The following is a 26,054-nucleotide window of genomic DNA, read 5'->3' as shown; positions in this document are numbered from 1 at the left end:
AAAAATTTTCTTTATGTAAAATAAGAAAATCCTGTTTATGCAAAATAGGATAAACAGGTTCTAACTATTTCTTTCATTTAATGAAAAGTTTCATCCATATGAAAACTTTGTAATAAAAGGTTACAAAAGCTTGATAAGTCTTAAAATTATTTAGATAAATAGATCTTATTCCTAATTTTAAATATTTCAAAAGACTTTTTATCTGCAGATTGATTCCACTGTGTTTCTAGATTCAGTAGCCTCTAATTCTATGCAAGGGAGGATTTCTCTCGTTTTCAGGTTTCTGGATGATGAATGGCTGGTCCCATGACTCTTAGTTTGGATATGTTATTACGTTAACTACAACACTCATACAACACCTTCATGTTTCTAAAACACCTTAACAATATTTTAACAGTTTGTGTTAAATGCAACATTGCTCTTGTCTCTGAGTTTCAGAAGCCACATCAAAGACTGAGTATTTATAACACAGCAATTCTAGGTGCTCGCACATCTTACCTCTGCATGGTGGAGGAAGATTTGCTGAGAAGTCCAGGTGGTACTGTCCTCATCCCATCTCTCCCCACAGAAAGGAACATGTACTTCTCCTAAGCTTGGTAAGTACCTCATTAACTGTAAGAGTGTATAACCTTATTCTAGACCAAAAACATTGTATCTAGTTCATTACCACTAAGACTTTCTTGGGATCAAGTTGAATTTAGAGATTATTTGTGAGGAGGACTGACCTCTTAACATACTGAATCTGCTAACCCATTAACACCTCTCCCCACTTATTTAGAATTTCTTTAATTTCTGTCTGCAATGTTTAACAGTTTTAAGTGTGCAGTTTCACATCTTTTGTCAAATTTGTCGTAAGGTTTCATAATTTTTATGCTATTATAAATAGTATTGATTTTTAATTTCAAATACCAATTGTTCATTACTACCATATAGAGATAAAATTATTTTTTATATATTTCCCCTATTACCTGCAATGCAGGAGACCCGGGTTCAATTCCTCGATCAGAAAGATCCCCTGGAGTAGGAAATGGCAACCCACTCCAGTATTCTGTCTGGAAAATTCCCTCAACAGAGAAGCCTTGCAGGCTACAGACCACAGATGGGGTCACACAGGGTCGGAAACAACTGTGCGACTAAGCACACACATACTTTTCTACACAGATTATCATGTTTTCAAATACAGAGTTTTACTTCTACCTCTATAATGTTGATGGAGGTACTTTTACCTCTTTTCTTGCCTTGTGGCACTAAAACTTCCAGTAAAACACTGAACAGAATTCATGACAGTGGATATTCTTGCCTTGTTCCTGATAACAAGTACATTAGCTGTTGTTTTTTCATTAATGCCCTTGATTGGGTTAAGGAAGTTTCTTCCCATTTACTAGTTTGTTGAGAGTTTTTAGCAAGAATGGGCATGCTGCTAAGTCACTTCAGTCGTGTCTGACTCTATGCGACCCCATACACGGCAGCCCGCCAGGCTCCCCCGTCCCTGGGATTCTCCAGGCAAGAACACTGGAGTGGGTTGCCATTTCCTTCTCCAATGCATGAAAGTGAAAAGTGAAAGTGAAGTTGCTCAGTCATGTCCGACTCTTAGCAACCCCATGGACTGCAGCCCACCAGGCTCCTCCGTCCGTGGGATTTTTCAGGCGAGAGTACTGGAGTGGGGTGCCATCGCCTTCTCCGAAGAATGGGCATAGATTTTGTCAAATGCTTTCTTTGCACTTCCTGGGAAAATCATGTGATTTTTCATTAATTACTCTGTTAACACAGTAAATTATGCTGATCGATTTTCAAATGTTAAAGAACTCTTGTATCCTTGGAAAAATCACATTTGTTATATACTATTGGATTCTACTCTAAAAACTTTTGAGAATTTCTCCATCTGTGTACATGAGAAATATTCATCTGTTGCCTTTTCTTCTAATATGTTGGTCTGGGTTTACTGTCAGAGTAATGAGTTGGGAAGTTATTCTTAGCTCCTCAGTTTTCTGCAAGAATATGTATAAACTTGGTATTATTTATTCCTTAAATGTTTGGTAGAATTCTTCCAGAAAAGTCATCTGTGCCTGGAGTTTTCTTTGTGTGAAGGTCTTAAACTAAAACTAAAACTAGCTATTCAGAGTTTTTAGGTTTCTTTTTGATTCAGATTCAATAATTTGTATCTTCCAAATAATTTGTCCATTTCATCTAATATTCAAGTGAATTGGCATAAAGTGTTTATAATATTATCTTATTATTCTTTTTAATATCTGAAGAATAACAATGTTACATGTCCCTGTACTAACATTGGTAATTTCTATCTTTTCAGTCTGGCTAGAGGCTTATCAGTTTCATTGATCTTCTCAAAGAATAAGCTTTTGACTTTCTTAATTTTCATCTACTATTTTCTATTCCATTGTTTTCCACTATATCCTTTATTATTTCTTTTCTTTTGCTTACTTGGGATTTCATTTTCTCTTCTTTTCCTAAGTCTCTTTAAGGTTGAAAACTGAAGTCTTTCATTTCAGACCTTGATTTCTAATTGAAATATAGTTGACACACAATTCGGAGTCAGGTTCAAGTGCACTGCATGGCGATTTGGCATTTGTGTACATTATGAAATGATCACACAAAGATATTACAATATTATTGACCATATTCCTAATGTTATATATTGCTTCCCCACGGCTTTCTTTTTTTACTAACTGCAGGTTTGTACCTCTTAATTCCTTTCACATGTTATTTCATGCTCTTTTGCCTCCACCAACCACCTGTTTGTTCTCAGTATTCATTTAGTCTATTTTTGTGTTTTGCTTTTTAAATTCCACATATAAGTGAGACCATACAGTATTTCTCTGATTTATTTCACTTAGTATAATGCCCTCTAGATCTTTCCATGTTGTTGCAAATAGCAGGATTTCAATGTTTAATATATGAGTAACATTCCACTATGCGTGTGTGTATATACACACATACATATATATGACATTTTTTATTCACTCATCTATTGATGGACACCTAGGTTGCTTTGTTATCTTGGCTATTGTAAGTGAGTCTCCAGTGAATGTTTGTTTTGTTTTGTTTAGTCACTAAGTTGTGTCTGACTCTTTTGCAACCCCATGGACTATAGTCTGCCAGACTCCTCTGTCCATGGGATTTCCCAGGCAACAATACTGGGGTAAGTTGCCATTTCTTTCTCCAGGGGATCTTCCCAACCCAGGGATTGAATCCATGTCTCCTTTATTGGCAGGCGGATTCTTTACCACTGAGCCACTAGGTAAGCCCTCAGTGAACACTGGTGTACATAAATACCAGAATACACATTCTCTTCAAGTATACATAGAACATTCTCCAGGATGGATTACAGGCTAGGTCAGAAAACAAGTCTTAATAAATTTAAGAAAATTCAAAATACACCAAACATCTTTTGGCTATAACATTGTGAGATTAGAAATCAACAACAAGAAAAAAAAACTGCAAAAAACAGAAACACACAGTCTAAAGAGCTACTACTAAAAAGTCAATGGGTCACTGAAGAAATCAAAGAGGAAATAAAAATATACCTGGAGACAAATGAAAATGGAAACACAGGATGTGAAATCTATGGGATGCCACAAAAACAATTCTAAGAAGGAAGTTTATAGCAATATAAGCTTACCTCAGGAAACGAGAAAAAATTTGAGAGGTTCCTTTTATTGGAATATGAGCCTTGAGTGCTATAAATTTCCCTCAACTGTTGAGTAAGTTGCAAGCCCAAATTTGGCTGTGTTCTACTTTTATTTTCCGTTAGTTAAAAATGCTAATTTTGATTATTTTTCCTGTGGTCTACAGATTATTTAGATATATGTTATTTGGTTTCCAAGTGTTTGGAAATTTTCCAAGATCTTTCTAATATTAACTTCTAATTTAGTTAGATAGTGTCAAAGAAAATACTTTGTATGAGTTAAATTTTTTTAAATATATTCAGTTTTGTTTAATGGTTCAGAATATGGTCTATCCTGGTAAATAATTCAATGAACACTTACAGAAAATGTGTCTTCTGCTGTTTGGGGGTTGAGTGCTTTTAAAATGTCAATTAGGTAAAGTTGGCTGGCAGTGTTATTCAAGTCTTCTCTATACTTGCTGATTTTCTGTCTTCTTGCTGTATCGATTATTAAGGGGTATTAATATCCAACTATAATAAAGGATTTGTTCATTTCTCCCTGTAGCTTTTTTTGGATGAGTTTTATTGTTATTTGTTTGTTTTGGCTGCACTGGGTCTTGTGGAGCGTGGGGCTTCTCCAGTTGCGAAGTGCAGGCTCAGCAGGTGCAGCGCATGGGCTCCCTGGTTGGGCTTAGCGGTCCCATGGCATGTAGGACTTTAGTTCCCAGACCAGGGGTCGACCCTGTGTTCCCTGTAATGGAAGGCAGATTCTTAGCTACTGGACCACCAAGGAAGTCCCCTCCCTGCAGTTTTATCAGATTTTACTTCATAATGTTTGAGGTTCTCTTATTTGGTGCATAAATGTTTAGGGTATTTACATCTTCTTGACAAACTGACTCATTTATCATTGTGAAATGAACTTCTTTATTCCTAGAAATTTTGCTCTAAAATTTACTTTTTTCTAACATTAATATAGCCACTCCAGCTTTCTCTTGATTAGTCTCAGAATGTAATATCTTTCCCCCATCCTTTACCATTAAATTATATCTTTAAATGAGCTCGTTAGTAGTAAACAGTTGTGCTGTTTATCCAATCTGAAAATGTTCTCCTTTTAACTGAGGTTTAATATAATTATTGTTAGGATTAATTAATTAGGAATTTACCACCTTGTTTTCTATTTGTCCTGTCTATGCTTTATACTGCCTTTTTTTTCTTCTTTTTGGCTAATTTTTATGGTTCCATTTTATCACCATTGTTGGTATTAGCTCTAATTCTTTGTTATTTTCATGGTTGCATTTGGGTTTGTGATATACATTTTTTTTTAATTTTATTTTATTTTTAAACTTTACATAATTGTATTAGTTTTGCCAAATATCAAAATGAATCCACCACAAGTATACATGTGTTCCCCATCCTGAACCGAGTTTATCTTCAAGTACTACTATAGTACTTCATGTACAAAATAAAAACCCTATACCACACGACACTTCCATTTGTTCTATCCCAGCCTTTGTGGTCTTGTCATCTGTTTTACTTCTATATAAACCCACAATATACGTTTATTTATTTTTTTTGCTATAAACATTGGATTATCTTTTAAATGAAAGTAAAGAGTCTTAAATAATAAGATAAATTCATTATATTTACCCACATTGTTATCATCTGCAGGACCTCTTTATTCCTTTGCATGGATCCATATTTACATCTGGTATCATTTTCCTCCTGCTTGAAAGACTTCCACTAATATTATAGTGCTAGTGATGAATACTTTGAGTTTTTGTATGTCTGACAATATTTTTATTTATTTTTAGTTTTTATTTTGCCTTCATTTTTTTAGATTTTTCTTTTTAGGTGGGCCATTTTTAAAGTTTTTATTACATTTGTTACAATATCTCTTTCGTTTTTATGTTTTGGTTTTTTGGCCGTGAGGCATGTGGGATCTTAGCTGCCTGACCGGGGATTAAACCCATACTCCCTGTACTGGAAGACGAAGTCTTAACCACTGGGCCGCCAGGGAAGTCCCCTGCCTTTGCGTTTTGAAAGGCATTCTCATTGTGTAAGGAATTCTACTTTAGTGCTCACTTTGGCAGCATGTATACTAAAACAAATTCTACTTTAACAATGTTTTTCCAAAAGTACTTTGAAAACGCTGCTCCCTTGCCCCATTCACTTGCATCAGAACAGAAATTTGCTGTCATCCTCTTCTTTGTTCCTCTGTATGTAATATCTTTATTCTCTAGTTGCTTTTAAGATTCTTCTCTTTATCACTGATTTTAAGCAACTTGAACATGATGTGCCTTAGTGTGGTTTTCTTTATGTTTCCTGTTCTTGGGATACATCAAGCTTCTTGGATTTGTGTGTTTATTGTTGTCGTTCAGTCACTAAGTCATGTCCAGCTCTTTGTGCCCCCATGGACTGCAGCACACCGGGCTTCCCTGTCCTTCACTGTCTCCCCGAGTTTGCTCAAATTCATGTCCATTGAGTCAGTGATGCTATCTAACCATCTCATCATCTGCCATCCTCTTCTCCTTTTGCCTTCAATCTTTCCCAGCATGGGGTCTTTTCCAATGTCAGCTCTTTGCATCAGGTGGCCAAAGTATTGGAGCTTCAATTTCAGCATCGGTCTTTCCAATGAATATTCAGAAAATCAATCCAACTGATTTTCCTTTAGGAAAAGGAAATCCTAGTGTGTTTATAATTTTCATTAAATTTTGAAAAATTTCAACCATTGTTTCTTCAAGTATTTTCTTACCCCTCTGCTTTCAGGGACTACAAATTCATGTATATTAATAACTGTAGTTGTCCCACAGCTTCCTAATAATCTGTTCATTTTTAAAAACTTTTCTTCTTTCCATTCTTTTTTGATAGTTTCTATTGCTATCGCTTAACATCCACTATTTTTTTCTTCTGCTATACCTAATCGGATGTGAAAGTGAAAGTCGCTCAGTCATGTCTGACTCTTTGTGACCCCATGGACTATACAGTCCATGGAATTCTCCAGGCCAGAATACTGGAGTGGGTAGCCTTTCCCTTCTCCAGGGGATCTTCCTAGGATGTAAATCCATCTAAACATACTTTTCACATTTAGAAATTCAGTTTGAGTGTGTTTCATATTTTCTATGTCTCTTCTAACCTGTTCATGCTTTCCTCTTTCTGGTGATTCTTGCCCTATCCTTGGTTAGTATTGCAATAAGCACAAAACTGATATTCAGCTAAAGACCTGAAGGGGACCCTCTGCAGATTTTGAAAGTCTCTCTGGCCAGCTTTTTCCTCTCTAGTACTCCTCAGAAATAAGGAATATAGTTATACTAATTGTTTTAATGTCCTTGTCGACTAATTTTATCATCTGCATCATCTGGCATCTTTTCCAGTTATTGTCATTTCCCTCATTTTAGGTCATATTTTCTGCTTCTTTGCAGGCCTGCCAACATTTGATTGATTTACCCTGTTAGGTGTTGTATATTCTTCTATTCCTTTAAATTGTCTGGAGCTTTATTCTTGGGTGCAGTTAAGTTACTTGGCAATAGTTTGATCCTTCAGACCTGTTTTTAAGTTTCCTTTGGAAGGACCAGAGCAGCCTTTGTTCTAGGGCTCGTGTTACCTCACTACTGAAACACCTTTCTGAGTACCACAGCCAACATCCATTAGAGCTCAAGGTTTTCCCCGTGGCTGGTGAGAACATGAACTATTCCTGGCCCTCTGTGAACTTCCAGGGGTTGTTCTGCCTCCTCCTTTCTGATGATTCTTTCCCTGTCCTTAGTTATTATCATACTAAGCATGAAATTGATGTTCAGCTGAAGACCTGAAAGGAACCCTCTGCAGATCTCGAAAGCCTCTCTGGCCAGCTCTTTCCTCCCCAGTACTGTCCCCTGCAAATCCTAGCTGCCTTAGCCTCCCCAAACTCACAACTCTGTCCCTCAGTTCAGGAAGACCCCTGGTGTCCACTTGGTTACTTCTCCCCGTGTTACAATCTGGAAACTGGCTCTAGGCAGTCAACTGGTCGATCAAGGACTCATTTTGTGTCTCTTCTCTTGGGAATCACTGTCCTTTGTGGCCTGTGTCTGTTTTATATATTCTGTAGGGTTTCTTAAATTAAAGGTGCCTAAGTGGATTCTGTCCCTGTTTTCAAGTTCATGTTATAAATAATCAAAAGGAAAAATAGCCTGTAACTTGAAATGCTTAAAATCTAGCAAAGACTTCTCCTAACAGTGGAAATTTTCCAATAGAATGAGAACCCCATTTTCTGAACAGTAATGCTGAACAGAATAAATTCACTTTTGGGACTTTCCTGATGATCCAGAGGTTAGACTCTGTGCTTCCCCTGCAGGGGACACAGGTTTGATCACTGGTCAGGGAACGAAGATCCCACATGCCATGTGGCACAGCTTAAAAAAAAAAAAGAATATATTCACTTTGAAAACTGTTTTGACCACCAGGCCAAAAGAAACTTTTTAAAAGAAGATTTCTTAAATTGGGGTTTACTGTAAACAAATTCTACCCATTTACCACCATGAGTGATAATTACATCACATGCCTGCCTCACCCTCTGTAATCCCCTCCACATGGCAGCTCCGTGAGACGCTGCACAAGGAACGCCGCAGCCTTAATCTTTCCCATTTGCACAGATGATGCTTCTAGCTTCCTAACAACACAATATGATGTCTCAGAGGCTAAAATGTCTGTAAGGAGCCTCGCCAAACAGAAGCCTTTAGACATGAAAGTGTTCTAACAAGAAGCAACTGCTTTCCAAGGAGCACTCTGCTACACAGAAAAGAGTCCTAAGTTATTTCTGCAAGTGAGAGAAGTCCCATAATTTGGCATTTGATAATCCTCTTGTGCCAAGGTACAAATGAACTTTCCAGGGAAATCTTTCCTTTAACAGAGACAAACAACAGCAAACATTTGAGATAATGTAAGTAGGTAGATTCAAAGACAGGATCTGAAAAAGCTGATTTCCTTCCACAATCAGTTTCAAATGTCCTACCTGGTCATTACCTATATGCACATCAACTTAATCACTGATGTAAGCCATGTCCTCAAATTATTCTATAGAAGCTGAATGGTAACAGTCAATGTCAAGAAGGTGATAAAAGCCCCAAAACATTTAGCATTTTTCTTGACTTCCCCTACAATTTTCACTTGTCCAACGATTTACTATTTCTACTCACAAATGTTTGTTTTCTAGATATGGCATAGAGAGTGCATTGGGTGCAGGGGAAATGTCTTGTCTTAAAAGTAAGGCCAGATTCAGACCCAACAAGTAAGTACCCAAAGTTGTCTTCAGGGTGTCTGAGCTTCACACGACCTTCAAATTTCTTCTTCATTCCCCACCTCCCCTCCTTCAAGACCTAACTTCCTCCCCTCACCCTGTCCCTGTACCATGATCCAGTTATCTCCCAGACAATATTTCCTGCTCAATACTAGAGTTATGCAAAGTACGACCTGTTACCAGTACACAAAGAGAGAAGTAAAAATTGAGGGTAAGCACTTGGAAACTCTTACAGCAACTGATAGAGTCATTTTAAATCAACTGAATATAACAATAAAACACTAGGGCTTAGTACTTTTCAAAAATTTTTTTATTTTATGAAAGTACTATCCATAGAGATTCCCTGGTACTCAGCTGCAGGGAATCTGTCTGCAGTGCAAGAGACCCCAGTTTCCTGGAGAAGGGATAGGCTACTCCCTCGAGTATTCATGGGCTTCCCTGGTGGCTCAGATGGTAAAGAATCCACTTGCAATGAAGGAGATCTGGGTTCTAACCCTGGGTTAGGAAGATCTCCTGGAGGAGGGCATGACAACCCATTCCAATATTGTTTCCTGGAGAATCCCCATGGACAGAAGAGCCTGGCGAGCTACAGTCCATAGGGTCACAAAGAGTCAGACACAACTGAGCAACTAAGCATGGCACAACTATCCATATAGAAGGATTCTTTTAAGAATCAATACTGTCAAAATGACCCAAGGCAATCCCTGTGAAATTACCAATGACATTTTTCACAGAACTGGAACAAAAAAATTCTAAAATTTATACAGAAACACAAAACACCCTACATAACCAAAGGAATCCTGAGAAAACAAAACAAAGCTAGAGGAATCAGACTCCCTGACCTCAAACTATACTACAAAGCCACAGTAATCAAATAGTATGGTATCGACACAAAAACAGAAATGTAGATCAATGAAACAAGATAGAAAGCCCAGAAATAAACTCAGGGACTTACGGTCAACTAATCTATGGACAAAGGAGGCACGAAAATACAATGGAGAAAAGACAGTATCTTCAATTGTGGTGCTGGAAAATTGGACAGCTACATGTAAAAAAAGGAAATTAGGACACTTTCTAACACCATACACAAAAATAAATTTTAAATGGATCAAAGACCTAAATGTAAGGCCGGACACTATAAAACTCTTAGAGGAAAACATAAGCAGGACACATGCCTTCATGCTCAGTCATGTCCAACTCTTTGTGACTGGACTGCAGCCCACCAGGCTCCTCTGTTCATGGGACTCTCCAGGCAAGAATACTGAAGTGGATTGGCATGCCTTTCTCCAGGGGATCTTCCTGGCACAGGGATCGAACCTGCATCTCTCCTGTCTACTGAATTGCAGGTGGGTTCTTTACCACTAGTACCACCTGGGAAGCCCTAAGCAGAACACTCTCTGACATAAATCCCAGCAATAGCTTTTTTGATTCACCTCCTAGAGTAATGAAAATAAAAGCAAAAAATAAATTTGTTTATTTAAATTTAACTTGGGCCTAATTAAACCTAAAAGCTTCTGCACATCAAAGGAAACCATAAAAACAAAAAGACAACCCACAGAATGGGAGAAAATATTTGCAAATGAAGCAACCAACAAGGGATTAATCTCCAAAATATACACGCAGTTCATGAAGCTCAATATCAAAGAAAAACAAACAGCCCAACTGAAAAATGAACAGAAGATATAAACAGACATTTCTCCAAAGAAGACATACAGGTGGCCAGAAAGCACATGAAAAGATGCTCAACATCACTAATTATCAGAGAAATCCAAATCAAAACTACAAGGAAGTTATCGCCTCACACTAGTCAGAAAGGCCATCATCAAAATGTCTACAAATAATAAATGCTGGAGAGAGTGTGGAGAAAAGGAAACTCTCCTACACTGTTGCTGCAAATATAAATCGCTACAGCATCTGTACTGGAGAACAGTACAGAGGTTCATTAAAAAATAAAAATAGAACTACCATATGATCCTGTAATTCCACTCCTGGGCATATATCTGGAGAAAACCATAATTCAAACAGACACATGCAACCCCAATGTTCATTGCAGCACTATTTACAATACCCAAGACATGGAAACAACCTAGATGTCCATCTACAGGTGAATGGATAAAGAAGAAGTGGTGCACATATACAACAGAATATTACTCAGCCATTAAAAAGGATGAAACAACACCATTTACAACAACATGGATGGACCTAGAGATTATCATACTAAGTAAAGTAAGTTCAGTTCAGTCGCTCAGTCGTGTCCAACTCTTTGCGACCCCATGAATCGCAGCACGCCAGGCCTCCCTGTCCATCACCAACTTCTGGAGTTCACTCAAACTCATGTCCATCAAGTTGGTGATGCCATCCAGCCATCTCATCCTCTCATCCAGAGAAAGACAAATATTATATTGCTTATATGTGAAATCTTAAAAAATGATACACATGAATTTATTAATTCAAAACAGAAATAGAGTCACAGATGTAGAAAACAAACTTACATTATGTGGGGAGGGGGATAAATTGGGAGATTGGAATTGACATACACACTTAATGTGATCATCTCTCAATTATACAAATTCAAATCATTTATGTTGTACGTGTTAAATAATATCATGTTATGTCAATTGTGTGGGTACTTAGTCACTAAGTTCTGTCTGACTGTGACCCCATGGACTGCAGCCCACCAGGCTCCTCTGTCCATGGAATTTCAGAGGCAAGAATACTGAAGCATCTTTACTTAAAAAAAAAAAAAAAAATATATATATATATATATATATATTGGAGTTGCCATTTCCTACTGCAGGGGATCTTCTCGACCCATGGATCAAACCTGAGTCTCCTGCATCTCCTGCATTGTCAGGCAGATTCTTTGCCACTGAGTCACCTGGGAAGCCCAATATGTCAGTTACACCACAACAAAATAAATTAGAATGTCAAAAAACACAAAACAACGCAAGGTAAACATTTTAAAGTTCATTTTTTCCTTTTCCGGTGGAGTGGCTTGAGCCACTTTTTAAATTACCACCAGTAATTCACCTAATGAATAATTTATATTCAAATTACCAAAAGTTAAGTACAGTTTAAATCCCTATACATGAAACAGAGAAGTCAGAAAGAAAGCCATTTTCCCCTTTTTAAGTAAAATAAGAAATTCTGTTCTCCTCAACACCATGCCGACTCTAGAAACAGCATCTCTCCCCCATAAAACATGGCCCAGGTGTGTGGTTACTTACTGGAGTTGAGGAGGATCATGGCCTTGACACAGAGATATTCTTTGTGTTGGAGTTTTAACTCACGAAACCTTGAAGTCGTTGCCAGGAGCATGTCAAAGATTTCTAGAATTCCTTCAACACATTTCCCTTCATCCCTACAAAAGTCCATTTGGAAATGTAAGAAACATATAGCTTTAGGTAACCATCAAAAGTAAGGAGTATTTTCTTTTTAATCTCAAATTTCATCTGGCACACCCTTTAACAAGGTAGTAATGAGAGCACACCCAGAAATATGAAATTACCAGAATAATTTTTATATAAGGAAGACAGGAGATTTCCTATAAGTCCCTGAACCAAACATTTGAATAAATACTATTTAGGCAACAGTGTGCACTGGAAGTACATTTGCCTTCTACCTGTTCACCAAATGTTTTCTTAAAGGAATATCATTTCTGTTTATTATTTTCGATCTAAACTATTTCAGCCAACCCTCAAAATATGACATATTTTACTAAAAAGAGACAGTTCATGTTCTCATCCAAAGACTCTAAAGTATTAATGAGAAAAGACTGAACATTACAGAAGCAAATATTCCAAAAAGAAATAACACTTTATATCTAGAGCTTAACTCTCACATCCTGGTGGTCAGTTACAAACTGGTGGGGCAATGAACATACATTTAAATGTAGTTTGAAAAAAAGCTACTATGACATACAAAGAAATCAAAATTATAGCAGATAGATCAGAATCAGGAAAAAAAGGTAGAAATGGAGACATGATAATTTTGACTTGTCAAAGATTATTTTTAAGCAAAAGCTTTAGACAAACATTGGACCATATAATCAAAATTCTTTTGAGCACTCTTTATGGAAATGAACTGTATAAGTGTATTTTGAAGTAAATTACTTGAACTGCATCAAGAAAATACCAGCTTCAATCCACTCCAGCCAGACACATATTATTCCACCTCACTGCTCCCCCCGCCCAAAACATGCATTATCATCCATCATAGAGCTATTGTAAGTCCTTGACAAGCAAGCATTTAGATGATTTTGTCATGAAAGTTTCATTTGCTTCTAAAAGCCTGCAGTACACATCAAAGGGCAGCTGTGGTAAAACTGAAATCATGAAAGTTTCATTTTCAGTCTCTGGAGGAGCTCCTGAAGGGGACCTGAGATCTTCAAAGAAGTGGCCAGTCCCTTCTTCTTCCTCCAATCTCAACCCAGGACGTTTCCAGCGATGGTGGGGTTTGGAGAAAGGGCCTCTGTAGAGTTCAGTGAACTGACACCAGTGGGTGCCACCAATCTTGGTAAAGCCTTTCCTATTTGGTGCTATGATGGCCACTCACCAGTATCCTGCACATTCCTGCAAACTCACTATACAAAGTTACAAGTACGCAAACTGCACACTTTGGCAAGCAAGCGTGGTATCTTCAGCAACCAGTCTAGAATTTCTGAAAGTGTGCAGTTTAAATGATAAAACATCATGCCCCTTAGAAATCACTTCTAAGGGAAAGGCCACTTTGGAGAATCACAGCCAAAGGTACCAAAGCCTGTAGGAAACCCCAGCCCTCCACGTGTCACCCACCCACCTCCCCTGCTCTGGCTTTTCCCAGGCAGCTTGCTGCAACTGTCCAGTAAGGACATGCATGCCCTGAACACAGCAGAGGCACAAGGAATACTTATTCACTGAATGCCCCTCAAGCCAATCACCAAATCACTCTGCCTAGGATAATGAGTTATTGGAAATTGTAATTGATGGGTTTAAGGACATTTGATACTGAGAAAAGTTAGTTTTAAAATATCTCTGGGGCCAAAAACAAAAAGTCCAACAAGTCCTGCACTGACAGTTTAGTAGTTTGGCTCTTTACTCTTTTGTGCAACTCAGAGAAGTCACAGGCACACATGTGCACACACGCACACATCCACTTCCCCAAGTAGTATAAGAGGACTCCTTTGAAATTAACCCTATTTTGCAGGAGCTGTCACCTGAGCCCAAGAACACATCCCTAAATACTGAAGTCAGCACTGTTTCCTCATTAAAATACATAATATTTTAAGTGTAAATTCACATTTCAAAAATGGAGGGAGAACTTCTATCACATGGTATCTTAAGCCCTGATGAATGCTGCAATTCACAAAAATCAGAACATATGTACCTCATGGAAAAAGAGAATTTCTAAACCCATTGTAAAGAACTAGGTCTGATTGCTTTCTCCAGCAAGTGTGATAGCCAACCATCTCATTTTGGGGGTGGGGGCAGGCAAGGTTAGAATATTTATATTCACTTCACAGGCTGTAGAAATCAAACAAATTTTTAGAAAAGAAATATGAGAAACATAGAGGCAATGAGGTAAAATACTTTATAAAGTGACAGTCTCTCAGTCGTGCCCAACTCTTTGCGACCCCATGGACTACACAGTCCATGGAATTCTTCAGGCCAGAATACTGGAGTGGGTAGCCTTTCCCTTCTCCAGGGGATCTTCCTAACCCAGGGATCAAATCCAGGTCTCCTGCATTGCAGGCAGATTCTTTACTAACTGAGTCACAAGGGAAGCCCAAGAATACTGGAGTAGGTAGCCTATTCCTTCTCCAGCAGATCTTCCTGACCCAAGAATGGAACTGGGGTCTCCTGCATTGCAGGCAGATTCTTTACCAACTGAGCTATCAGGGAAGCCCTTACTTTATAAAGGACACCCTAATTAAAGTTCTACTTTAAGATGAATTATACAGAATAGTGAGTAAGGACTTTAAAATATCAACAAGACCTATTTCATTTACCCTGTAAGTAACTATGGATTGACACTGATTTATGAGTAAGATATTAGGACAGGTTTAAAAGATTTGAATTCAACCAGTTGGGTATATGAGTTGTCAATCTAGTAGGTATATGAGTTGGGTATTAAAATATCAAAACAATATATCAAACAAAACCACTCATGGAAATTTACTTTTACACCCCATTAATCCACAGTGAAAGTGAAAAAGTGAAAGTCAGTCACTCGTGTCAGACTCTTCGGCAACCTCATGGAGTATATAGTCCATGGAATTCTCCAGGCCAGAATACTGGAGTGGGTAGTTGTTCCTTTCTCCAGGGGATCTTCCCAACCCAGGGATTGAACCCAGCTGAGCCACCAAGGAAGAACAAGAATACTAGAGTGGGTAGCCTATCCCTTCTCCAGGGGATCTTCCTGACCCAGGAATTGAACCAGGGTCTCCTGCATTGCAGGTAGATTTCTTACCAGCTGAGCTACCAGGGAAGCCCGTTTACCCATAAACCAGTGCTAAATAAAAACAAAAGTAGTAGTTTCAAGCAGACTATTATTTGATAACAAAATAAAAATATTCCATTTGATGCCAAGGACATCTTGAAAGAGATGTCCTTTGGGGCTCGCTGCTTTGTACTGACAGTACACATGTGGCTAATGAACCACAACTCGTCTACCTGTGTGAGAGGCAATGGGGTTGGGAGACACATGGGAAGGACTTTAATATTCAACTAAGGTGGAATGATCTGAGTACAAAGGGGAAATAAAAATTTAGAAGTGAAAATTCTGTGGGTCTCTTGAAGAAAATTCAATATAAAAATACCTAACATGAATGAAAACTCAGCACATTTACATTTGTCAGTCCACAGAACTCCATAAACATCCACTTCCTCTGACTCTGTAATAACATTTGACAGTTTTCCCTTCCCTGGTGGCTCCGCTGATGTTAAGGACACATAATGTCTTAGCATATACGATTTCTCGAATAAGTAGAAGTTCAAATTCTCTGGTAGATCTTCATATGAATTGGGATTCTAGTGATTACCTAAATAGCGACCTTGTTAGAAATAAGCTGAGATACCTGGATTTTTCTCTCATCCTCAGTAGGTTCAAGTTTTTTCACTGCAGAAGCCTCAACAAGAATAAAGGGAAACAGAAATTATAGTCTCAGTCTCCACAAATAAATAGGCTAATTTAGTTGTGTTCACTGCTTAAATGGTCATACTACCACATAGAGGAACTCCGACAGGACAGTCCACCAAAAGACAGTTACTTTCAAGTAGTGTGAAAAAGTTTTATTCACATTGCAGAAAAGATTCCCATTAGAACTCCTTTATGGTAAATAATTTGACTTTTGGAATTGTCAAAAATGTTTAAACATGCTTGAATAAGCAACTCCTCCAGATATATACCCATCACACTAAAATATATTTATGCTGTATATATAATAGATGTACTAAGAATCTGAGACTTGAAATTCTAGACTTTACAGAGTGCTCAAAACAAGTAGAACCTGCAACAAAAAATAACTAGTAGACACTCAAAGAAAAATGCCTGTTGGATGTGAATGCACTTACAATTCCCAAGAACTCCTCTTCTACACTCAAATACACACAACTTCTATAAATTCTTCTCTTCTAATGTGAGTCTAATTAAAATAAATATATAAGAAAAATTACTTCTTTTTCTTCTATTACTTAACCAACAGGTAGGCCTAAACTTTATCTGGGATTTGTGTCAATTTACACTAACCTATTTACATATAGGAGTTGAACCCATACAAAAAGGCGAGTTTGTTGTATTAAAAACCAGGAGTGAAACAGTCACTGAAAATAAACTCTAAATGTGGCAACACTTTAGAAATCAACACAAAAAAGCAAACCCAGTCCCAAAGTCTGCAAATGTATTAGTTTACCAAAGGATAGAACTTCCTAGCGCTAACTTCTAGAGAATTATGTGTGTATATTCGTGTGTGTGTGTGTGTGTGTGTGTGTGTGTGCACCTTTATCTAAATTCCAAGTGGAACACATTGAATGCAGGAATGAATGACAGTGATGGTGTGACTGGGTGCTTGGCCTTTCAGCCTGCCTTGCAACATGGTACCGTGAAACAACAGCTGGAGGAATAAGTTTTCTGAAATGGCCAGAGAGTAAAATAGAGTTGTTCTAAGATAAAAGAATAAAGCAGAAAGTTACTTTGCCTTTGGCCTCCTCCTCTTTCCTCATCCAGTTCTCTATCCTGCTGAGAGGCATGTACTGTTGTTGGTAAGAGGGTGAACTTCACAGCCAGTCCCCGTGTCCGTCACCATAACTGCAGGCAATCTACCTAACCTCCCACTTCCATACCTGAAGGAAAGGGATAATAATGGTGCTCATCCAAAAAGGGCTACTGTGAAGATGTAATGACCTAAGACATTAGTGCTTAAGATGGTGCCTGGCACATACAGGCCAATAAGTTAGCTATTTTGATTGTTACTGAAGGGTCTGGGCTTCCAGAACCTCCCTCTGGGCTTGCTGCTGCTAGAGCCATAGTCCATGCTCCAGCTCCTCCCAAAGGCCCTGCTCTCCACCAAAACACCTCCGTCACTTAGAACAGCGCTCTTTGTCAATGCCATCATCCCCGACAACAGGAGGAATAGGTGCTAACACCCTGGCTATTACTTTTCATCTGAGTAAGGTGTGTATGGGGAGCTTCTGAAGATCTAAAGAGGTAGTGCCTAGAGCTGGGGGCAGATCCTTTCCCTCCAGGCTTAGGGTCCAATGTGACTGAACACTCAACACTACCACTTTTTCAATTCAAGGAAGACAAAAATCAATTTCCATGGAGATTCTCAAACTGTTCAAATACAACACCAAGAAAGTGTTCTACTTTTCCTACTAAAAAGCTTCAGTGTTGCTGTACATTCCAGCTTTCCCTCCATGTACAGTTCACTAAGTCAGTTAAAAAGTGGTTTCACCATCTTCAAAAGAAAACTAAATGCAAGAAATTATAGCATAAACACCATCATTCCCCAGTTTCCATCAACTTTCATCTGGTTTTAACAACCATTCCTTTCACTGCTTTGCCCAAAATGCTATATAATATGTGTAGTTAGAGTGAGTTAAAGCATGTAAAAATAAACTTGGTAGATTTATAAGAATTTTACCACTGGTCCAGATAGCTGGAGATGTAAATGGCCCCTACTAGTGGAAAGAACAGCAGGACAGCTTAAAAATTAAAACCCCAAAATGGATTTTTTGTAATGCAGGAAAACCTAAGGTGAGCTTCACACTGAGTGCCCACACACCCTCAGGACACAGGCCCTTGTGTGGTCTGGCCAGTGAGCGCTGCTGCATCGCAGGAAAGAATGAGTCACAGGACACTGAATCGTCACACTCACGCTCTCCTTCTCAGGTTCTTGACCCAGTGAAGGAGCCCACGACCTTCTCCTCCTCCTACCTGCCCTTTCAGGAGTGAGGTTTTCATTGCAGAACTCAGGACTCTGTTCCCACTTCACTTGGCACTTCACTCAAGTTGGAGAAGAAATACAAGGAATTTGTGTCTCACCTGTCCAGAATGAGGTCTGGAGCAAAGATGAGCTTGCCAGGGTGGTCGATGGAGCGCCACATCAGCCCCACCATGAGCACCTCCAACCAGCAGCTCTCCAAAAGCCGCACTTGGTCGAACAGGCTGAGCTCCACGAAGCCTGGGGAAAGCAAGAGGCTGTGAGCATACCCGCCCTCCTCCTCAGCTCCCTGATTCCATTAAAAAAAAAAAAGAAGAGCAAGTTTTGAAAAGCTAAGAAAACACAAATCACCCAGAGTGCAGGGGAAATCAATATTTTAAAGATGTGGTTAATAGCTGGTGAGGAAGAAAATCCTGAATTCAGAGTGAGTAACTCACAATTTCTAGTCTCGAACACCTTCTAGGAGAAATGTACATCATTCAGAATTTCCAAAGGATTATTAGCTGGGCTTATACAGCTTCCAGACACATGCTAGGGAAGAAGACAAAGCTGGCACTGACCTTTGTTAGTTATATCCCAGTAATCCCTCTGCACTACCAAGAAAGATAGAGTTCAGACATCAGCCAGAGGGGCTGCCTGTCTGGCCCATCCCATGATGGGGGCAGGAGGAGTAAGGGGACAGGATAGTGGGGGTGATGGGTGGGGGGCTTGCAGAGAAAATAGGACCAGCTCCTGGAGAAAGTCAAAGTTCCAGCTGAAAGAGTTTCTCCAATTGCTTACCATTTCCCATCTAGTATTAGACTCATTCTTCTGAGTGGGTGCACTTGTTTCTGGGCTATTCTATGCTGAAGAACACACATAACAACAGAAACAGGTCCCTAAGGAAAAACTTCAGAAGCAGAGTTCACTGGGGCTTCCTCCATAAGTCATGATAAGAGGAAGAAGCTGTATAACATAAATAAACAAACAAATGACCTTGGAGTGCAATGGACTTTGGTTAGAACCCCTGCTCAGCCTCATCCCAGCTAGTTACTTAATCTTCTTTTAAATCTTTGTTTTTCCTACAGAAAAAATGGGGGCAACAATGCCTACCTCTGAGAATTTCCTAGAGGTGAGATCTCTCATCATCCTCATTTTAAGGATGAAGACACGATGGCACAGAGAACATATGTGGTTCAACTCTTTGAACAATTATAACAGAAATCTGAACAAAGGAGAACTGAATGGAAAGATGGATAAATCCTTTCCGAAGCCACATCCTACATACTCAGTTCACATTCCTGGTGTGTGTACACATTCCAATCTCACCCACAGTTACAGACAATAAGCCTGCCTAAGGAAGATCAAGCTTTTCATACTTATAGATCTTCAACAAAGCCAAGGCTAGGTGATAGACTAAAATTTTTTTGGTGGGGGCTAGACAATGGCAATGAAGAAGAAGGCAATGGCACCCCACTCCAGTACTCTTGCCTGGAAAATCCCATGGACAGAGGAGCCTCGAAGGCTGCAGTCCATGGGGTCGTTGAGGGTCAGGCACGACTGAGTGACTTCACTTTCACTTTTCACTGTCATGCATTGGAGAAGGAAATGGCAACCCACTCCAGAATTCTTGCGTGCAGAATCCCAGGGATGGCGGAGCCTGGTGGGCTGCCATCTTATGGGGTCGCACAGAGTCGGACACGACTGAAGCGACTTAGCAGACAACGACTATGCTAACTGATAAAGTGTGGGAAAAAGCCCACAACTTCAGACTATGCCTAAGCTTTCAGAAAATTTTCCAAAACACCAGGCTTGAAGAGGGACTGATGCAGCTTAAGAGATCTGCTTTGCTTTGGCACAAAGAAGCTACACAGCTCTCAGAAGTAATTAATCACCACTCTCCAGGTGGGGTCTTGAAAACTAGGCTTGGCATACACATAGATCAAAAGCTAGAGGAAAAAAAAGAAGAAAAAAAGCTAGAGGAAACTGCACCAGTATTGTCTGCTATGGGAAAGAGCTCAGGAAAAAAAACCATCATTCTGGCAAAGGAGAAGATGCTAAACCATCAAAACTGAAGTGGAAAAACCTGAAAATTCTCAGAAAGCTCAGGAGCCAACAAATGACCCCTATGGATCCTATTTGCTGAGACCCTTAACCCAGGTGCTCTTCCCCAGCTCCCTCAATCTTCAAAATCTGCCTAATGTAGTTGCTGCCCTCTAGGCCATGGGAATCATCCTTAGTGACTTAGAACTTGGAGACCTCATTTCTTAGACAAATGGAAAGATGTACATGGAGAAGCCCTTCCAGAGGAAGCATGGGTTGCTGTCAATGTATGTTAGAATCCTTGATTCATTCTTTCACGGAAATACCAATTCAAATAACTAGATGGTGACCGTGCAGTACCTTGGGTGTACATGTTACAAGCCGGTCTGGGAAAATGAACGCACTATAGAATAGAAAATGCATGTTCTAAATGACAATTCAGGAATAACCAAACCCATTTTTAATTTTATCATTTTTAATGGTTAAAAACCATTCCAGGTTTACTGATGATTGTTACTTTTGTAGCTGATTTACTCTATCCATTTTATTCATTTATGTACATATTACTGATTTTTTTTCTTTATTGAAACACAATTTTACAATTCCTATTTAGCATCTGAGAAACCTTTCACTTTCATACTGTGAAAGGTCATACTGTGCCCCACCCCACTCTCACCTGATCACACCCCTCCTCCCAAGGTGATGAGTCCACAGCCAGGAGATGCGTTAAGGTGGAGCCCAGATTTCTTTCTTTTAGATCATGCTCCAGGTCCCAGGACCTTAAAATTCCCTGCCTAAATGGCCCCACACCCACATCCAGAGCATGGGTGGGTCTCTTCCCTGGGTCTATCTTCCCAGAACATATCTAGGCATGAGATATAGCCAAACCAGCTAATGTCTGTAGGAGATGTGAACAGGCAGGATTCGGTGTGTGCAAGGTAGTGTGGGATCAGTGGAGTGGGGAACAGGGGCGGACAGGAAGAGAAGGGGCCCGCCATATACCACTCCTTCTGCACTGCCATGTCTGGTACAGAACTCAGAGGAATTCAAGAATTCTAAATTGAAACCTGGCCACCTGTGTTGAAGGCACAAGTGTCAAGATAAGAAAAAAGGATGTATTCCATTTAAAGCTTATAAATCAAGCTGTCAAACCGCTAAATACAGGAGACACAGCTTGCAGACCTCCATTCTGTATTCGTGCCCCATAAAGGTTAGGAGCAGGCCTTTCTACAAATAAATTTAAAGCTAAGACTCAGAAGGCCCTACCCGGAATCTTCTTGGCCCAGCTGATCATGTGTACCAGTTCCTTGTCGGCCAGCTTGGTGAGGGACATCATCATGGAGGCCTCAGTGAAGGGCGTGCTGGGGCGGCTCATGAGCACGTGGGGCGGCTCGGCCTCCAGGAGCGTAAGCACCAGCTGCTCTGGGCTCAGGGCGCTCAGCAGCAGCTCTTTCACTCGGGTCATGGGTCCACCGTTCCTCTTGGTTTTGCTCAGGCAGTGCAGCTGCTCATCAGAATTTCTCTGCCTTCGCACTATGCGGTACCCACACCTTTCTCTCCGGGAGCCTAAAAGAGAGCAGATAACACAGTGCTTTCCCCGTCTCTTCCCCAATGCAGCATCAGGTTCCCCCAGTCACCAGGATGAAAACAGAAATCACTGTAAGACCTGAGTCTATTCATAGAATATGGCTTAGAACACGAGTCTGATTTTTATTTCTGGAGCCTGTGAGGCATGTACTAAAGATTATTACATTTGTGACTGTATTAGCAAAATCCAAAAGTCTACAAATAATAAATGCTGGAGAGGGTGTGGAGAAAAGGGAACCCTCTTACACTGTTGGTGGGAATGCAAACTAGTACAGCCACTATGGAGAACAGTGTGGAGATTCCTTAAAAAACTGGAAAAAGAACTGCCTTATGATCCAGCAGTCCCACTGCTGGGCATACACACTGAGGAAACCAGAAGGGAAAGAGACACGTGTACCCCAATGTTCATCGCAGCACTGTTTATAATAGCCAGGACATGGGAGCAACCTAGATGTCCATCAGCAGATGAATGGATAAGAAAGCTATGGTACATATACACAATGGAGTATTACTCAGCCATTAAAAAGAATACATTTGAATCAGTTCTAATGAGGTGGATGAAACTGGAGCCTATTATACAGAGTGAAGTAAGCCAGAAGGAAAAACACCAATACAGTATACTAACGCATATATATGGAATTTAGAAAGATGGTAACGATAACCCTGTATACGAGACAGCAAAAGAGACACTGATGTATAGAACAGTCTTATGGACTCTGTGGGAGAGGGAGAGGGTGGGAAGATTTGGGAGAATGGCATTGAAACATGTAAAATATCATGTATGAAACGCGATGCCAGTCCAGGTTCAATGCACGATACTGGATGCTTGGGGCTGGTGCACTGGGACGACCCAGAGGGATGGTATGGGGAGGGAGGTGGGAGGAGGGTTCAGGATGGGGAACACATGTATACCTGTGGTGGATTCATTTTGATATTTGGCAAAACTAATACAATTATGTAAATTTTAAAAATAAACTAAAATTAATTAAATAAAAAAAAATCAATAATGACTTTTTAGAGACAACAGCCCAAATGATCTTTAGGTTTCCATTTCAAGATCATCTATTCCATTTCTAAATCTAAATCCATCTTTTTTTAAAGAGTACTAACAGACTTCAGTTTCCAAACCATGAAATTAGGAATTTTCTTCAAGCAGAAGATAGGGAAAAGTAGGAACTGACTATAAATAATACATTTTTATAATACATCCTTAAATATTTTCTGCATGTATGTATGTGTGTCTGTGTATTCTTTTTTTACATACTTACACAAATAAGTTTATTTCAAATAATAAGTTAACTGAAAAAATTTGAGATTAGATATTTTTTTTTTAATCTAGACATAATGCTCAAAATTCCCCAAACTAGGCTTCAACACTATGTGAACTGAGAACTTCCAGATGTTCAAGCTGGATTTAGAAAAGGCAGAGGAGCCAGAAATCAAATTGCCAACATCCGTTGTATCATAGAAAAAGCAAGAGAATTCCAGAAAAACATCTACTTCTGCTTCATTGACTATGTTAAAGACTTTGACTGTGTGCATCACAACAAACTGTGGAAAATTCTTCAAGAGATAGGAATACCAGACCACCTTACCTGTCTCCTGAGAAATCTGTATGCAGGTCAAGAAGCAATAGTTAGAACTGGATATGGAACAATGGACTGGTTTCAAATTGGGAAAGGTGTACATCAAGGTTGTATATTGTCACCCTGCTTATTTAACTTACACGCAGAGTACATCATGAGAAACACTGGGCTGGAAGAAGCACAAGCTGGAATCAAGATTGCAGGAAGAAATATCAATAACCTCAGATATGCAGATGACACCACCCTTATGGCAGAAAGCGAAGAGGAACTAAAGAGCCTCTTGATGAAGTGAAAGAGGAGAGTGAAAAAGTTGTCTTAAAACTCAACATTCAAAAAACTAAGATCATGGCAACTGGTCTCATCACATCATAGCAAATAGATGAGGAAACAATGGAAACAGCGAGAGACTTTATTTTCTTGGGCTCCAAAATCACTGCAGATGGTGATTGCACCATGAAATTAAAAGACACTTACTCCTTGGAAGAAAAGTTATGACCAACCTGGACAGCATATTAAAAAGCAGAGTCATTATTTTGCCAACAAAGGTCCATCTAGTCAAAGCTATGGTTTTTCCAGTAGTCATGTATGGATGTAAGAGTTGGACCATAAAGAAAGCTGAGTGCCAAAGAATTGATGCTTTTGAACTGTGGTGTTGGAAAAGACTCTTGAAAGTCCATTGGACTGCAAGGAGATGAAACCAGTCAATACTAAAGGAAATCAGTCCTGAATATTCACTGGAAGGACTGATGCTGACTGAAGCTCCAATACTTTGGCCACCTGATGCCAAGAGCCAACTCATTAGAAACACCCTGATGCTGGGAAAGATTGAAGGCAGGAGGAGAAGGGGATGACAGAGGATGAGATGGTTGGATGTCATCAGTGACTCATGGACATGAGTTTGAGCAAGCTCTGGCAGATGGTGAAGAACAGGGAAGCCTGGCATGCTGCAGTCCATGGGGTCGCAAAGAGTCAGACACGACTGAGCATCTGAACAACAACAACAACATAGGCTGGTTATTAAGGGATACATCTAACACAGAGAAACTGGAAGTAAAAGAGCAGAAAAAGATTTGGCAAAAGTTAACCAAATAAATTGGAGTTACTGTCAATATCAGACAAACTTTAAGACAAAAATCATTATTAAGGTCTCATAAGTAGATTATAAAAGAAAGATAAATAATTCTAAACTCATATACATCAAAACAATTTGAAAAAATTATTACATACTAGGTCAACTTTAACTAAAACTGTTATTATATAGATCATATTCTCTGACCACAATAAAATAAAAATAGAAGTCAGTAACAAAAATATAATTCCCGAAGCCCTATATATATAGGCAAAATATTTCTAAATATCCATTGATAAATTTAAAAAAATATAAATGTAAAAAATGTAAAATGGAATTTAAAAAGACACAAATCAGGATGTCATTAGCATGGGCACAACATTTATATAAATTTTCCCTAAAAAAAAAAATCTAAAACTTAAAATCAGAATGCCTACTTTCGATACTCCCACCATTGCCTTTGTTCACTAAATTCAATTGTCCACATTTATAAAGGGAAATATGAGTTAGGCAGTATGAGCAAATTTATTTACTTCCAAGAAAATTTATCTGAATTTCTCTTATCCTTGGCTAATTACAGTAGAAAGAAGGGCTCTATTCATCTAGGGATAACTGAATCGAACAAAATAAGAAAAGAATTAAAAGCCTAGAATGTAATTTATTTTATTAGTAATCACATAGAGAACTATTATTTACATATAATATTATATATTTATAATTATTATTAAAGATAAATTATACTTCCAGGGTAAAATGGGATAAAATGTATTGCTTAAGAGAGTATCTTTCTAATCACACATTTCTCTTCTGTGGAGAGCATGAGGATAAGGAGTTTACAAAACAGACTCCATACAAAGTGAAAGGTTTTGAATCCAAACATTCAAATTTATTTGACCAAATTTCTCCAACAAAGTTCCATGTACTAGACCCTGTTCTAAGTTAGGATCAATAAAATAAAGCCCTTAGAATCTATCGATAGAGCTCCTAAGGTAAATCAAGTTGTATTCTATACACGGGAATAAAATGAAATTGAGAAGGTCAAAAAATAAAGCCATTGACAAAGAACTCACATTTCTGTACCAAGGACATTCCCAGGGTTATGGCTTTGACACTGTAATCTAGGCAGAGTCACTCAGTGTGCCTGAGTGAGCTTAATGAGAAATTACCAAATAGGAGCGCTCCATATTAGAAAGTGCCCCAGCAAAAACAAGATGACAACAACAACAATGGTAAATGATGATCACAGCAGCTATCGTAGACTGGAAGCTTCTATGTGCCAGGCTTTGTATATTACTGTACATAGCTTATCCCTTTCTGACAACTGCCTGAGAGGACACGTGGTATTACTATCTTCAACATACAGGGGAGGATCCAGGCACAACAGCTCAAGTAACTTGCTCAAGGTAGAAAAGCTAGAAAACAGCAGAAGCAGGACCAAAACCCAATCAGTGGTCTGAATCCAGAGCTGGTGCTTTTAACTA

General features: G+C 39.0%; 1 protein-coding gene across 5 annotated transcripts in view; it reads right to left on the bottom strand.

Moving 5' to 3' along the window:
- ESR2 (estrogen receptor 2) overlaps window positions 1–26,054 on the bottom strand; it is a 64,975-nt gene that overhangs the window by 9,962 nt on the left and 28,959 nt on the right. For 3 of the 5 annotated variants that reach the window (XM_086320347.1, XM_086320348.1, XM_086320350.1), the window contains 3 exons: window positions 21,598–21,897; window positions 18,411–18,549; window positions 12,119–12,252 (listed from right to left, as the gene is read on the bottom strand). In XM_086320347.1, the coding sequence (XP_086176473.1) occupies window positions 12,119–12,252; window positions 18,411–18,549; window positions 21,598–21,897 (573 nt within the window). Of the gene's footprint in view, window positions 1–4,004; window positions 4,374–12,118; window positions 12,253–18,410; window positions 18,550–19,089; window positions 19,255–21,597; window positions 21,898–26,054 lie in introns of those variants that run through there. The other 2 variants (XM_086320349.1, XR_015134184.1) reach the window with 2 other exon arrangements.

This window comes from Bos grunniens, chromosome 10 (genome assembly GCF_055505025.1).
Source record: "Bos grunniens cultivar Pamir isolate PY7600 chromosome 10, Bosgru_T2T1.0, whole genome shotgun sequence".
Lineage (NCBI taxonomy): Eukaryota > Metazoa > Chordata > Mammalia > Artiodactyla > Bovidae > Bos > Bos grunniens.
This window is presented reverse-complemented; position numbering and strand designations above follow the sequence as displayed.